Source organism: Aegilops tauschii, chromosome 5, assembly GCF_002575655.3.
Source record: "Aegilops tauschii subsp. strangulata cultivar AL8/78 chromosome 5, Aet v6.0, whole genome shotgun sequence".
NCBI lineage: Eukaryota > Viridiplantae > Streptophyta > Magnoliopsida > Poales > Poaceae > Aegilops > Aegilops tauschii.
Window position 1 is genome coordinate 407961994 of NC_053039.3, and position 13196 is coordinate 407975189.

At 45.5% G+C, this 13196-nt stretch overlaps 2 protein-coding genes across 7 annotated transcripts; both read left to right on the top strand.

The window, feature by feature from the left end:
• Positions 1-313: 313 nt before the first annotated feature.
• On the top strand, positions 314-5613 carry LOC109774453 (uncharacterized). Of its 6 annotated transcripts, none has more exons than XM_045229033.1 (14): positions 314-485; positions 1319-1443; positions 1531-1662; positions 1764-1894; positions 1970-2245; positions 2369-2512; positions 3692-3770; positions 3880-3939; positions 4032-4169; positions 4251-4375; positions 4434-4718; positions 4848-4981; positions 5126-5164; positions 5258-5613. In XM_045229033.1, exons 2-14 carry the CDS (start codon positions 1329-1331, stop codon positions 5388-5390), a joined length of 1791 nt encoding a protein of 596 aa, XP_045084968.1. In that variant the 5' UTR covers positions 314-485; positions 1319-1328; the 3' UTR covers positions 5391-5613. The 6 variants fall into 6 exon arrangements, 5 of the variants coding, with proteins under 5 accessions (XP_045084968.1, XP_045084969.1, XP_073356614.1 ...); XM_045229034.2 differs by lacking the exon at positions 314-485 and adding an exon at positions 624-866; XM_045229035.2 differs by lacking the exon at positions 314-485 and adding an exon at positions 1085-1209.
• A 1920-nt stretch (positions 5614-7533) lies between these two features.
• On the top strand, positions 7534-10409 carry LOC109774449 (uncharacterized). Its single transcript, XM_040389842.1, has 5 exons — positions 7534-8101; positions 8709-8770; positions 8894-9043; positions 9609-9914; positions 10015-10409. The coding sequence occupies exons 1-4, from the start codon at positions 7534-7536 to the stop codon at positions 9723-9725; spliced, it is 897 nt and encodes a 298-aa protein (XP_040245776.1). The 3' UTR covers positions 9726-9914; positions 10015-10409.
• Positions 10410-13196: the final 2787 nt, after the last annotated feature.

Below are 13196 nucleotides of genomic sequence, written 5' to 3' on the forward strand. Positions count from 1 at the left end.
CGGCGATGGGGGGGGGAGGAGGGGCGAGGCCGGCGGGAGGCAGCGGTTAGGGCTCGGGGGGGGGGGGGGTGCACGATTGGAAGAAGATGAACAAGAACGTTTGAAAGAAGAAGATCTGACCGTTCATCCGTGATCCCGACGGCTGGGAGTAAAAGTGACTTATAAGATTTATTTTTCAGGTACCTATATGGATGGATAGACTTTTTTTTGAGTTAAATGCACTGGAGGTCCTAAAAGTTTCGTTGTTGTGTCGAGGCTGCAGAGGCTGCTATTTTTTTAACAGAAAACCCCTTAGAAACACTTCTTCACATCCCCGGGTCCCTGGCTCTATTTCTTCCCCAAATCCCCCCTCTCTCTCCCTTACCCTAACCCTAGCCATGGCCGGCACTTCGAGCTCCTCGGCGGGGAAGCAGTTGAAGAAGAGGAGCATGGTAGTGTGTTGTCAGCGCCGCCGCCGCTGCCGGCGCAAGCTCCAATTTCGTCTGGTATGTTGCCGCGCGAAGGAAATCGTCGTCGTCGCCGCCGCCGATCGCCTCCAGTGTCGCTAGAGTCACTTTTAGGACCTCCGGTGCATTTAACTTTTTTTTTTCGAAGAAATACCTTTCCTCTTCCTCCCGGATTGACCCCTTCCTCCTCCGCGCCGCTCTCGTGTTCTCACCTACCCAAGTTCCAATCCATCCCATCCACGCCGCTCTAAAATCTCTCGTGTAGCATCAGGTGTGCCCTAGAGCTGCCGCCTTACGGTAGCTTAGCATCACCGCAACCGTCTTCTCCGCATCTCGTCGCCGCCATCGCTGTTCCCCTCTGCCTCGTCGTGTGCCTGCTGTCTCCACCACCGTCCGCAACATTGGGCACTGTTCTCCTAGGTATGAGTTTTCGTCTGCCGGTGATTAGTTAATCCAAAACAAATCTCCACAAGTTTTGGATGCGCACCATCTGGATTCGCCCTTACGATGTGCAAAGTTGAACGGTTTAACCCCAACCTGAAATTGGGTTGCGTTCTTTCTTTTTCGAGCAGCAGTTAAAATTTGTGCGTTCTACTTATGTCCGGGACTAGCGCAATAATTTTTTGCACTGATCTTACGCACTCTGTTCTTTTTTTTTTTGAGGGGTTACGCACTCTGTTCACGCATCGGGGTTATCCAAGTTAATTTTGCGGGTTTAGTAAATAATGTATTAGCTCAAGGACCATATCATCTGACATAAACTGTAAGACTTAAAATAGGGACCTTTTCTTTGATGATCTGTGATGATTCTATAACCTTGTGTTACTGTTGATGACAGAACATTTTGAGACTTTACTTTTTTTGTGGTTCAGTGTTGGGAATATGCTGCAAATTAAGAGGGGTACGGATGATGGTCTCATGGAAAATCTCAGAGAAAGCTCAAAAAAGAATAGAACTTGCATTGGTAGAGAAGAGACACTTGATTTGTCGATTTCAGGTCTGCCAACACTTCATTATTCTACACATATTTTTCCAGATCTATTGGAGCACTCACAACTGCGCTGTCTCATGTTTGTTTACCTAGGTGACTTACATCGGGATAGCACTTTGGAAGAACAAATTGAAAGCGATTCTGGTCAAAGCATCTGGAGTGAGCTCAGTGAACAAGTTACTTCAGAATTTTCTACAAATGTTGTCTGCCTTGCTTTGTGTCCTGGTGACTATGTTGTTTCACCCTTCTAGCCTCTTTTTAAAATAATTTTATTTTATAATGTTACAATGCTAGTTATAGATGACCAAAGTTACATCATTGTGTAGGACATGATGTGTTATTTGCGTGCTCAGGCATAGCCGTGCACTGCCAGGTTCATTTTGCAAGGTTCCTGACTTCAGCAAGTTTGGTCAGAGCTTTCAATGATCTTAAAAGAGAAGGCCACGATGGCTTGAAGGTTGGTGCTGCTAATCATCATTCACTTAATTTGCTTGTTTACGTAAGTTAACTGCACCATTCTGTATCATTATAGATCCAAGTGCAGCGCAAAGGCTATGTTGCCAGAGGGTCATTGGGGGACTATAATTTCGATCAGGGAATTGCTCTTGTCAGCATAAAGCTTTTCACCCTTGGTGTTAATCCAGTGAAACTCTATCATCAGCTGGAATTTCTTCCTTGTAGTAAGGTAGTATCTGTAGCATGTGCAACCACTGGCAAATTAATGGTCACAAGTGGAATACTGACCGATGATACAAGTGGATCTGAAAATGGCAAAGAGCTTATGTTCTCAACTTGTAAAATCTCCAAGGTACACTTGCTCTTTGGTCTGAGTATTTGATATGTAACTATATGCACCGAAAAGTAACACTGATGCATAAAAATGACATTTCACTTTGTTTGGTTCCAATGTAACCCTTGTCATATTTGCTAGGATTGGGAAGGCGGAGCACTTTTTGATTATGATGGAAACTTTGTTGGCATGAACCTTTCTTCGGTTGAGGAAAGAACATCTTTTTTGCCAACTAGTATAATTATCAAACATTTGGAACAATTTGTGCCAAACATGGAAGTTAAGGTAGTCAGATATGTCATGTGTATTTGCATTTATTTGCTTACCAAAGTTTGTTCACCCTTATTCCTATACAATTTCCTCCTTGGATTTTAGTTTTTTGAGTAATACTGGAGCTTAATTAAACTATAAGCCATTTCAGTTGCCAAACAACTTTCAAGGCTTATGAATCTTGCAAGAATCTGGATTGTTGGGTGTTGTTCCTTTTGTAGCTTTATTATCTTTAATTTTTAGTTTCTTGCAGTTTCCATTTTTTTCTCCCTTGATATCAACTTGATTCTTTGCTGCCTCTGCCAAGAATACCCACATTGCTTCAATATCGAACTTGGTAGATTTTTCTAATTTAAGTAATGTTTTTTGTTTTGTTCGGACTTGAAATGTGAAGGGTTTGTGATAGTCTCCTGAACCTGGAGGTTGTGTAGTATTTGCTCAGTTCTCCACACAACTTTGTCCTTCGGATGACCCTTGGATCATCCCAGGATAACTAGGCTTAGAGGTCTTGCAGTGGCCTCCACCGACCTCATATTCATTGTGGCAGCCGATGACTCATCTCCGCGATTGCCCTAGATGGTAGAAGCAGCATTACTGCTGTTGAAGGTAGTATGGTTGTACCGCCGCCGGCGATGGCATCTTTGTCTTCATGTCAACCGAATCTGGCGCCACCTCCACCTCCAAAGACACAGCCTTCAGCCAACATCGATACAGTAAACCATAAGCAGATGCGCTGTAGCGCCTTGGTCAGCTACGGTTGCCGATTGCACCACTGTCAGTTTGTCACCTTCGTGAGGTGCTTGGCCCTCCGCCCTCAGCACTGTGACTGCTGCACTAATAACTGCCAATCTGCGCTTAATCTCCCTGTCTAATAGCAGCGCCAGCGAGAAAACCCTGCTGCTAGCCATTGATGGCGGAGCAGCAGGTGGTTGCTCTGATAATAGGATAACTAGGATATACTTCTCTGAACAATAAATACTCTTGATTCATTGTCTGATTTATATGGGGTACAAATATAAGTACAATTACATGTCCACTTTCGTACAGGCAGACAAATAACTTATCTCCTATACTGTACTAAACTAATCTTACGTTTCCCAACAACACTGGGATATTATCCCTTATTTTTTGCAATTCTATTCATCTGATGCTGCGTATGTGTGATGTTTTCGTCCATTTTACTTGAGTTGCAAGTTTACTATGTCCTGCAGGCCTGTAACACTACGGAGATATGAGGAAATACAACCCAGGCCCTATATGCACTATCCAAGAGGTGAACACGTGGCCAGACCTTTTATAGTTCATATCTCTCATGACCTCAATGCTAATCAGCTAACCTTATTTACACTATCTTCATATGTGTGTCTGATTTGGGAACCTAGACATATATGGGGATCTAGACTCCTTGGGCTATCCAAAGCAATCAACAACTACTATCCGTGGTTAGTCAATGCTTGTAATTTGGTCCTGCATTGCGCTCATTTACGCATTTCCTCTGCCTCTGACAACTATTCTACCGTCTATCATTGAACAGAGGGCTTGATTTTGGTTAATACTTTCGAAGAGACTTTTGGTGAAGTATACGATTCTGGTAAAGGTGTCTGGAGCCGACTCGGGAAAACAATTTCTAATCATTTCCATCAAGTTGTTGTCTCACTTGCTGCATTCATCGGTAATCAATCTCAGAGTGATGTGCTATATACTTCTCCACATTTCAACTTGGCTATCAATTATAACTGTGGTATATATGCAGGAGAAACAAGGATTTTTGCATGCACAGGCTTATTTATTGATTGGAATGGATGCACCACCATTTTGACTTCAGCAAGTTTGATTCGGGATCCTAACGATGGAAACAAGATTGCTGAAAACTTGAAGGTTTGTTCTTGATGTGGTCCTTGCATTTTCTGCTTAGGTCTCACAGTGCGATTTGCAGATTGAAGTCAATATTCCAAATGAAGGATGCAAAGAAGGGATATTACAACATTGTAATTTACACTACAATGTTGCTCTTGTTGATGTCGAGAAGTTCCGTCCTCTTTGTTCATCTAAAATTCTTGAAGAACAGTGGGACCCTAGAATTCTTGAAGATCCGAATGTAGTAGCTGTTGGGCGCTGCTTCAAATCAGGCGTGTTAATGGCTACACATGGAAAACGGACTGACTGGTCAGGCATGCTTGATTGCAGAGATCTTCGGTACTCCAGTTGTACAATCACTAAGGTTAGTAGTGCTCTTGGCGATATTCTTAGTTGACGTATCCATCGCATGATGTACTAAACCATATCCCTTCACCATTACAAATGGAAACTTCTCCATCCGAAAAAATTCATTGTCGCTTTTGCTTGCTAGGCTGGGATTGGAGGGCCCCTGTTTGACTTCAAGGGGAGATTTGTTGGCATGAACTTCTATGATAAGAAAATAGGGACCCCCTTCGTGTTTAAGGATCATATTTGTCGACTGCTGGCACAGTTTGAGGGAAAAAGGTATGTATACTTAGAATGTTTGTTTGACGTATTCAAGTGCATGCCATGTGAGGTTTGAGATGATTGCATGACATGCTACCTTTTGCATCTTCTCAAAGGAAAAAATAAATCTTTCTATTAAATCTAGCCTACTGTGTTCGACAGCACCGTTGATGAAGTTGGCAGTGATGATAAACCAATTAGGTATGCCTTTAATTTACGCATCTCTTTGATATTTTGCATAAAAACTGCTGATAACATTACTATGCCTGGAAAATTACCAAATGATGGAAACAGGTGGCCTGTGCCCAAGCCGTGTTGGCGCCACCCGCATGATGAGCTCGATGATTTGCGCCCACCTGGGTATGGGGAAAAATCTGATAGATTCGGATTTACATATGTGCGTGGAGTCAGAGTTGACTACCATTAGATGACTCTTTCTATGCTCCGTTGGATTACCTTTAGACGACTTTTTCTCTGCTCCGTTGGATTATCGTTCTCCATATTGTCGATCTGGTGAACCTGTTGGCTGTCTTGTAGCCTTATTCTAATAATGTTTGAACCAATATTTTGGTGTTCATCTGCTGTCATAGTTGAAATTGTACTACTTGTGCACTGATTCCATATGATGGTACTTTATCGTGTTACTTAAACTGTAATGTGTAATGATGTGCAACCATTGGCCAGAATTTCTGTTGGGCATAGTTTTGCTTCAAATTCTCAAATTGGATGATAAAAGTATTGTATAAAATTTTAAAGGGTGGGTGATTTAAACATAAAAATTAGTTTCTCAGATTTTACGCCCCTTCTACCTTGTAACCAACGTCCACTTTTCCCTCTTGTGTCGACATGCGTGCAGCAATAACTTGTTCCATGGTAAGTGTTCTGGTATCGAACATATAAACGCTGCTAGAGTACGCGCCATCTCCGTTTCAAATTCACCCTGTACGCTCAATTTGTACTGCTGTCCATTGACATCGTACTTTTCATCGCCGTGGTAAACATCTGGGCGCTCGTTCTTCTGTACGCCCGTGTAATCGGGCTAGAGCGACTGATGCATGGGCCAGCCTAGCAGCGACACAGTGTGTGCGTGCGTGTGTCCGGGTGAAAGCAGCGGTGTTCGTGGGTTGGCAGGGCATTTTTTTACTGTCCTTGTTTGCACCCAGCGGCGGCGCCTCCGCTTCAGCCGCGGCGGGCCCATCTATCGGTCTCGTGGGTGTGCGGCTCAGAGAGAGCAGCGAGCGGGCGGCCTGGGCAAGCGGGCACGAGAGAAAAGAAAGGGGGATTTGATTTTTTTGCCACCACTTTCTTTGGACTTTGATAATTTGCCACCCTTTACTTTGTAATTGATCTGATGACACTCTTTTGTTTGGACTTTGCTACTTTGCCCTCTGTCAGGTGGGTCCTGCAACAAATGTCCAACATACCCCTCTCTCTGGATTGACCGACCACGAACTGGGACGTCTCCAGTCGCTCGCCCTCGTTCCCCTTCGCCCGCAACAACTCACGAAGACGGCGGCGACGGCGAGTTGCAGTCAATGCTTCTCGGCGGTGGCGGAGACTTGCACTTGGTGGTCCTCAACGCCGGCGGCTGGATCCATCTCAGGAAGGTGAGGCCCTCGCTCGGGCTGCGCCGCGCCGCGCTTCCTATCCCTCGCCGCCCGTCCACACCCTCGCCGCCCGTCCCCGTCGCCGCTTCCAACCCTCGCCGCCCGTCCTTGTCGCCGCTTCCAACCCTCGCCGGCCGTCCTCATCGTCGCCGCGACACATGAAACAACTACATCTGCGGTTGCAGCTTGCAGCGGCGACGCTTGTAGCTCTCCCCGGTTGTAGCTCCGCCGCCGCCCCTCGCTGCACGAAATTGCGTCGACGACGGCCGCCAGCCATCCACTGTGATTGCGGCTCGGTGGCGACACGCGCAGGTTGAACCATTTCGCACATACGATTGAAGCTTTCTCTACAACGGATGCAACTTTTTTGGTTATGCAGTGTATGGTTGTAGCTTTTTTCATCTACGGTCGAAGCTTTTCTATCAACGGTTGCAACTTTTTTCTTTGTAGCAGCCTTGGTTAATGCTTTCTCTATTATTTCGGGTTGAAGCTTTTTCATCAAGGGTTGTAGCATTTTATGTCGACGGTTGTAGCACTCCGCCATGGAAATGACTGCTTGCAGCTTTTGATGTATCTGGTTGAAGCTTTTTTCATCTTGGTTTGAAGCATTTTGGTTAACGGTTGTAGCATGAGGGCGTGCAGCAGGTTCTGCAATGCCTCCGCCATGTCTGCAGCGCAAGTGCCGCCGTCCTCGCAGCTCGCCGTCACCATGCTCGCCATCCATGATGGCAGCTCTCCTGGGCACCGGTTGCAGCAGGCCACGACGCGGTTCCAGCTTCCGCCGGGGCCGACGAGCGAGGACGGCGAACGGCGACGGGGACGGCCGACGCGGGTGGCCACCGGTGATGAGGACGGCCGGCGGGGGCGGCGAACGGCGACGGTCAACTAAGGTAGGGACCGGCGAGATGAAATAGAGAGAGAGGAAACAGCACAGCCACATGGGGCGTTAATGCCGAGCGATTTATGGGCGGATGGAAGGGGATCGCACAAGTCGCGCGCGACCGGCCGAGTGGTTCGGCCGGTGCCCGGGCCCAAACGTTTCCCAAAAATCAAATCCCCGAAAAAAAAAGGGGGAAGCGGCAGCGAGAGAAAAGAGCAAAAGCAGCCAGACCGCCCGCGCCCCCGCAACCGCCTCCTCTCGTGCCGCCGCCGCCGCCTCGGCCGGCCCGTGCTCTACCGGCGCCCGTCGGCCTCGATCCGGCCTCGGCACCTCGAGACTCGGCAGGAGGAGCTTGCCCTCGAGTAGAACGACAGGAGGAGGGGAGCAGCAGCCGCGCCCCGTGCTCCGCCGGTGCCCGGGCGTCGACCCGTCCTTGGCAGGAGGAGCTCGAGCCGAGGACCGCGACCTCGATCCGGACTCGGCAGGAGGAGGGAAGCAGTAGCCGCGCCAGCTGGCGGGCTGGCGCGCCTCGTCGCAACCTCCGCCTCCTCCTCCGCGACGCCGCTGAAGATGACGAGGCCGTCGCCGCCTACGCCCTCAAGTGGCTCGGCTTCGCGCTCTACCACCCCGTACTCATCTCCACCATCTCAGGTAGTAGCCCCTATCTCGTCAACTAAATGTGCAGTTTATGTCTGTGCCGAGTTAGGCTTAGGCCCAGTCAAGAAAATCTTGGTGGAATGTGGGCGACCACCATGTTGTTCTCACAATCTGGCTTCTGTCAGTCCATGCCTTGCACGGCTGTAGGTTTACCTTCCAGTCTTCCACTGATACTATATGGTTAATAAACCATTGTCTCAGATCCATTTTCCTATCATCTAGCAGTTTCATCCTCAGACATTGGCCTTTCAATGAGAGCTGGTAGTTTACATTTTCTTAGGAAAACGTAGAAAATTTTCATTTCATGGCAGGTACCCTGCGTACACATGCTAGAAGTTGGAGCTGATAATTTTTTGTTTTGATAGTTCATGATTTTCTACAATTAAAGAGCCTGTCCCTTTTGCTATTCTAAATCACTATCCATTGCTATCTCTTGTTTTTTGATTACCCTCTGAACCGATTAATGTGCTCAGTTGCTCAGACATGCCCTTGAATCATGAATTGTATACAGCAGGGCGCCGAGCCTTTCATCTAAAAAAAAACCCATCAAATTACCTGTTGGTTTGAAGGGATTATAATATTTATTTTTCTTACCCTGCAGGACAGTTGGCTCAATCGATATTGGCTACTTTGGTTCGGCTGATCATGACCACCAAGATGAAGGTTTGTTCTGCTCACCATTTTTTGTTTTCAGGCTCTTCTTTTGTTCAGTGTTACTGTGGAGAATGTGTGTGCTCGTTCAGTAATTGAGTTCCTATTTCTTGTCTTATTAATTTGTTATTACAGGCTATTTGTAATCTTGCAGTCTGGTGCATTTCTGTTCAACAATTGGAGGCTTCGGTGGTAGAGGATGGATTAACTCCCTTGCTCAATGCTATTGTTTATGCCCTTGACAATCCATTTGGTTCTTTGTCTACAACATTTGAGGCTATTCAGGTTATCTTCCCACTTAAACGGCATTCTGTTGCATTACATCTCTTTTGTTTGGTGAACTAAGTAATTAATCTCAGAGTATGCCTATCTCTGGTTTGTTGAACAGAGTAATTAATCTCATAGTATATTTGTTATAGCAATAAAACAGTTCATGTGAATGATTTCTTTGCAGCATAATGTATTGCCAGTGACCAACATAGTTGGCATCTTTTTACAATTGCTGTAACTGAAGGGGTTTACCTCCAGCCCTGCAAGACATCTATGTAACCTTTTACAGACTGGCTCAAGTGTTAAGACTGCCGTATTAAGATACATTTTTTCTTGTCAAAACAGTTTAAGTTACTAATTAATATATGCCCACTCTCTCGCTAACGAAATTTGAGTGAATCTTTTTAACATCACTTATAATTGCAATGGCAACACTCTTCCTTGAGAAGTATGTTAATTTACTAAAATATGTCGGTAATTATTAGAGTTCATTACTCATATATTTCACGTCTTCATCAGGGAGGAAAAACAAATTGTTCATAGATGATGTCATTAGATTTTTCCATGCCTCTATGAATAGTGCATCGAGCGGGCAGAGAGCAAGCGGGCAGCTGCGAAGAGGCAGAGAGCGAGCGGGCAGCTGCGAAGAAAAGAAAAAAGGAGAAGCGAGAGCGGGAAGGGAGAGAAAAAGACCTAGCCCGTGACCCCCGCCTCGTCTCATGCCGCCGCCCGCCTCCTCTCTCCTCTCCTTTCTCTCTCGATTTGATCTGCAGGAGAGAGAGAGAGAGAGAGAGAGAGAGAAGATAAGAGGGAGAGAGGAGGAGAGGAGTGAGAGGAAAGGAGGTGCGGTGGCAGGGAATTCGTCGTCAGATGCGTCCTATATGTGGTGATGATCTCCTACTTTATTTTCTTGATTTATGTTTTGTTCTTCCTTTCTTTCCAACTTAGTAATCATGCTCTTGCTTTTCCTTTGGTCTCTGTTGTAGATGGGTGTGCCCATCCAGTCGATGGTGGGGTTGATGTGCCCGTCGATTCGGTGATCTGCCGGCTGAGCTCATCTTCTCTATGGTAGTCGCAGGCATTGTATGTGATAGTGCAGTCGCTGATGTACAAGAGGCGTCCGTGGTGTCAGTTCTCCATCGTCCATGCTTATCTTCTATATGCTCTAGCAGCCAGGTGACTACATGTTACCTTTTCTATCAATTCAGCTAAGCATTAGCAGACATGCAGTGTGCTTCTCATTGTTCTCCGAGGAATTTGAATTGGATTGATTTCGCCTGCTTCTTAATTTTTGGTAATAGAGCTGTAGGAACAAGAGAAGAGAGACACAAATCCCTTATTGTGATTCATGACACCTAAGCACTGCCAGATATACTATTGTTACTATGGCCAACACTTAGATTTTGTTACATACTCCCTCCGCCCTTTAAAGAGTGTACTTCCAACTTTGTTGGAGGGTCAAATTATTTTAAAGTTTGACCGAGTTTATGCAAAAACATATCAATGTTTATGAAACCAAATAGGTCTACGATGAAAATGCATTTTATCATGAATCTAATGCTACTAATTTGATGGCATAAATGTTGATGCATTATTATATAAATACGGTCAAACATAAAAAAGTTTGACTTTCCAACAAAGTTGGAAGTACACTCTTTAAAGAACGGAGGGAGTATATGAGTCGGGAACACATAGTGATTCTAATAATCGAGTAAAGTCATGTATATAGACTGATTAGTGTGATGTGTTTATGATTTTTTCGAGGACACCTAAGATGAAAAGCGGTGGGTGTGGTGGCTTAAACAAAGTTTGTGCAATTTCACTTTAACTTCAAACTGTTGTTGGTGAGACTGCCATGTCAGGAACTCATGTACTTACAATACGTTCAGTTAGATTAGAAAATGTCATCTCATTTAAAAAATTACATCTCATTTCTTCCCCTTGATTCAGTTATGAACTCTATTGTATGTTCAGACTCTGAAGTAGTTATGCGAGAGTAGAAGAGGTTTGTAGCCTCCGCTGCTGGTGGACTGACTATTTTATATGGACTGAGCCTGCAACTGAGGGTAGTGCTACTCTATGCTGGGCAGCAGTAACTTAGGTTTGCGCTTTTGTGAAATTGACACACGGACTAAATATACACATCATTGAGAGAGCTCTACCTCATTGAGTGTTCGGCACACGGGTCATATTTCTTTTATTACTCACTTTGCATAAATTATTAATTATGCAACTAATTTTTATTTATTTATTATTATTACTATTATCTCCGGTTTGCATTATTTTCCGTGCACAGATAAATGATCCGGGTTCGGCAGCGCTGTCTCCTCGGCATACCAACGTACCACGTTACCTCGGGACCGGGGCTTCGTCATCACTTCATTAACCCACGCCGGGGACTTCGGTGTCATACTGCCGGCCTGCTCCGTCGCCTCGGTCGGACTGGGGGTTCCACCTCGCCACATTGGCCGTGCTACGTCGCCATTTCAGAGTGCCGAGCTCTTCGCTCCGCCACCTCGGGACCGGCCCGGGGGCTAGGACCTTGTCCCGCATCAAGCTCGGACTGCGTCATTAACAACGAGCACATTAACCAGCTAAGTCGCTTTAATGCTAAAAAAAATTCAGTTTTAAATTTTGTTCGGTTCGACCAAGCATTATACTTTTTTGGCAAAAAGTTGTTTGTGAAAAACTTTCATGTCAAAACTTTGTTTGTGACACACAAATTCAAATACCCCGTTTACTTGGGGGCTTCCTTTATGAAGCCTTTCCTCTTGCATATGATTATACTTGTATGGTTTCGTTCCTTGTTCGTGTATTACGCCACAATATGCATCAAGACTTAAGTGTTCCGCAAGCTGGGTTGCCTTGCTCGTGTGTTTACCCCTACGTTCCCGATTGTTCGGCTAGGGAGTAAAGGGAGCACCTCTGCGATTGTCACGATTGGGTCATCCGAGCTCGGACCTCAGACTGGGTGAAGCCGAAAGCTAGCGCTCTTATTGTTTTCAATCATGGTCGGCACACAACGGAACTCATGAGTACAAAAAATCTATTGCACAAGTCTCATAGTAACAATGAGCAACCGAAGAAAGGTATTGGTGGGGGTACTATTTTCTTTGAAGATGCTTCTTACACTTCGTCAGTAATATAGCATAAGTTTCCTGAGCGCGCTTTGTCTATTACAGCCTTATGGCCTGATTGCCTGGTTATCGGAAACACCGTCGATATTCTCGACAGGTGGAGTACATAACACTTTTCGGCCCTTGACCGAAGATGGAGAAGCCGACGGTCGGTTAAGACGCGTTTAAAGTTCGGGTGAACATAGATATAATATTAGTACTTCGGTACATACAATCTTTATACATAAAATTCTTTTACCTAAGTCACTTGGGGGCTCTTAAAATTTATATGAGCCGTTTTATAGTAAAAGTGTTCTTCTTCTTAGTCGTTGCAAAGTCTTTTTCTATCACTCCTTTTCGACGCGAGTGTGTGGTCGATAGTCGGGGGGCCTAATTTCTCTCTCAAAGCCGCTAGAGTTTAGTTTGCTAAACTAGCCTAACGAGAAGTACCCCGCCTTCGGGATAGGAGGTTGAAGCCGTAGGCTGACCCGCTTGAAATCTTGAGATAGGACGTGTCACGTTAAAGCACGATAGAAGCACCTTTTTCTAAGATCAATTTTCGGATTGGCGCCAAACACTGGATCTAGTTCGGACGTCAAGTTTTTACTGAAGTTTTTTTGGTTTTCCAAGCCTATGGCACTTTTAAACTATTTGTGTGTTTCCAGCATTAGTCTCGCAGTGCAACGCCGGACACCTTTAGAGATTCGGCAAAAACATTCTCGGACATTGCTATATATGCATCGGTTTCGAATTGTGTCTTCGGTCAATAGTTGGGTTGCCCGGCTTCTGTGCTTGCCTCCTACGTTTCGCTTTGTTCGGCTAGTTGTGCCAACGGAGAACCACTGCGATTGTGCTTCCAGCTCGCATGGTTAAGCGCCTCAGTGGAGAAAGCCAAAAACTGACTGCCACAATAAGCGTAAACTGGTTAGCGATCCGATGACTGTATTAAACTATAAAGATCGATAGAGGTCACCTCGTGTTAAATGACGGTCCGCTCATAACATTGGCCGAAGTGTTTACAGCTTGACCTTGACTGTCGCCGAACACTAACC

What these genes read in the sequence shown, in the direction of transcription:
- LOC109774453 (XM_045229032.2), top strand. Translation starts at nt 1,278, where the DNA reads ATGACAGAACATTTTGAGACTTTACTTTTTTTGTGGTTCAGTGTTGGG. An exon ending in ACTTGATTTGTCGATTTCAG is followed by an intron (nt 1,444 to 1,530) that starts GTCTGCCAACAC and finishes TTGTTTACCTAG; the next exon opens with GTGACTTACATCGGGATAGC. An exon ending in AGTGATGATAAACCAATTAG is followed by an intron (nt 5,165 to 5,257) that starts GTATGCCTTTAA and finishes TGATGGAAACAG; the next exon opens with GTGGCCTGTGCCCAAGCCGT.
- LOC109774449 (XM_040389842.1), top strand. Translation starts at nt 7,534, where the DNA reads ATGGGCGGATGGAAGGGGATCGCACAAGTCGCGCGCGACCGGCCGAGT. An exon ending in ACTCATCTCCACCATCTCAG is followed by an intron (nt 8,102 to 8,708) that starts GTAGTAGCCCCT and finishes CTTACCCTGCAG; the next exon opens with GACAGTTGGCTCAATCGATA. An exon ending in CAACATTTGAGGCTATTCAG is followed by an intron (nt 9,044 to 9,608) that starts GTTATCTTCCCA and finishes CTCTATGAATAG; the next exon opens with TGCATCGAGCGGGCAGAGAG.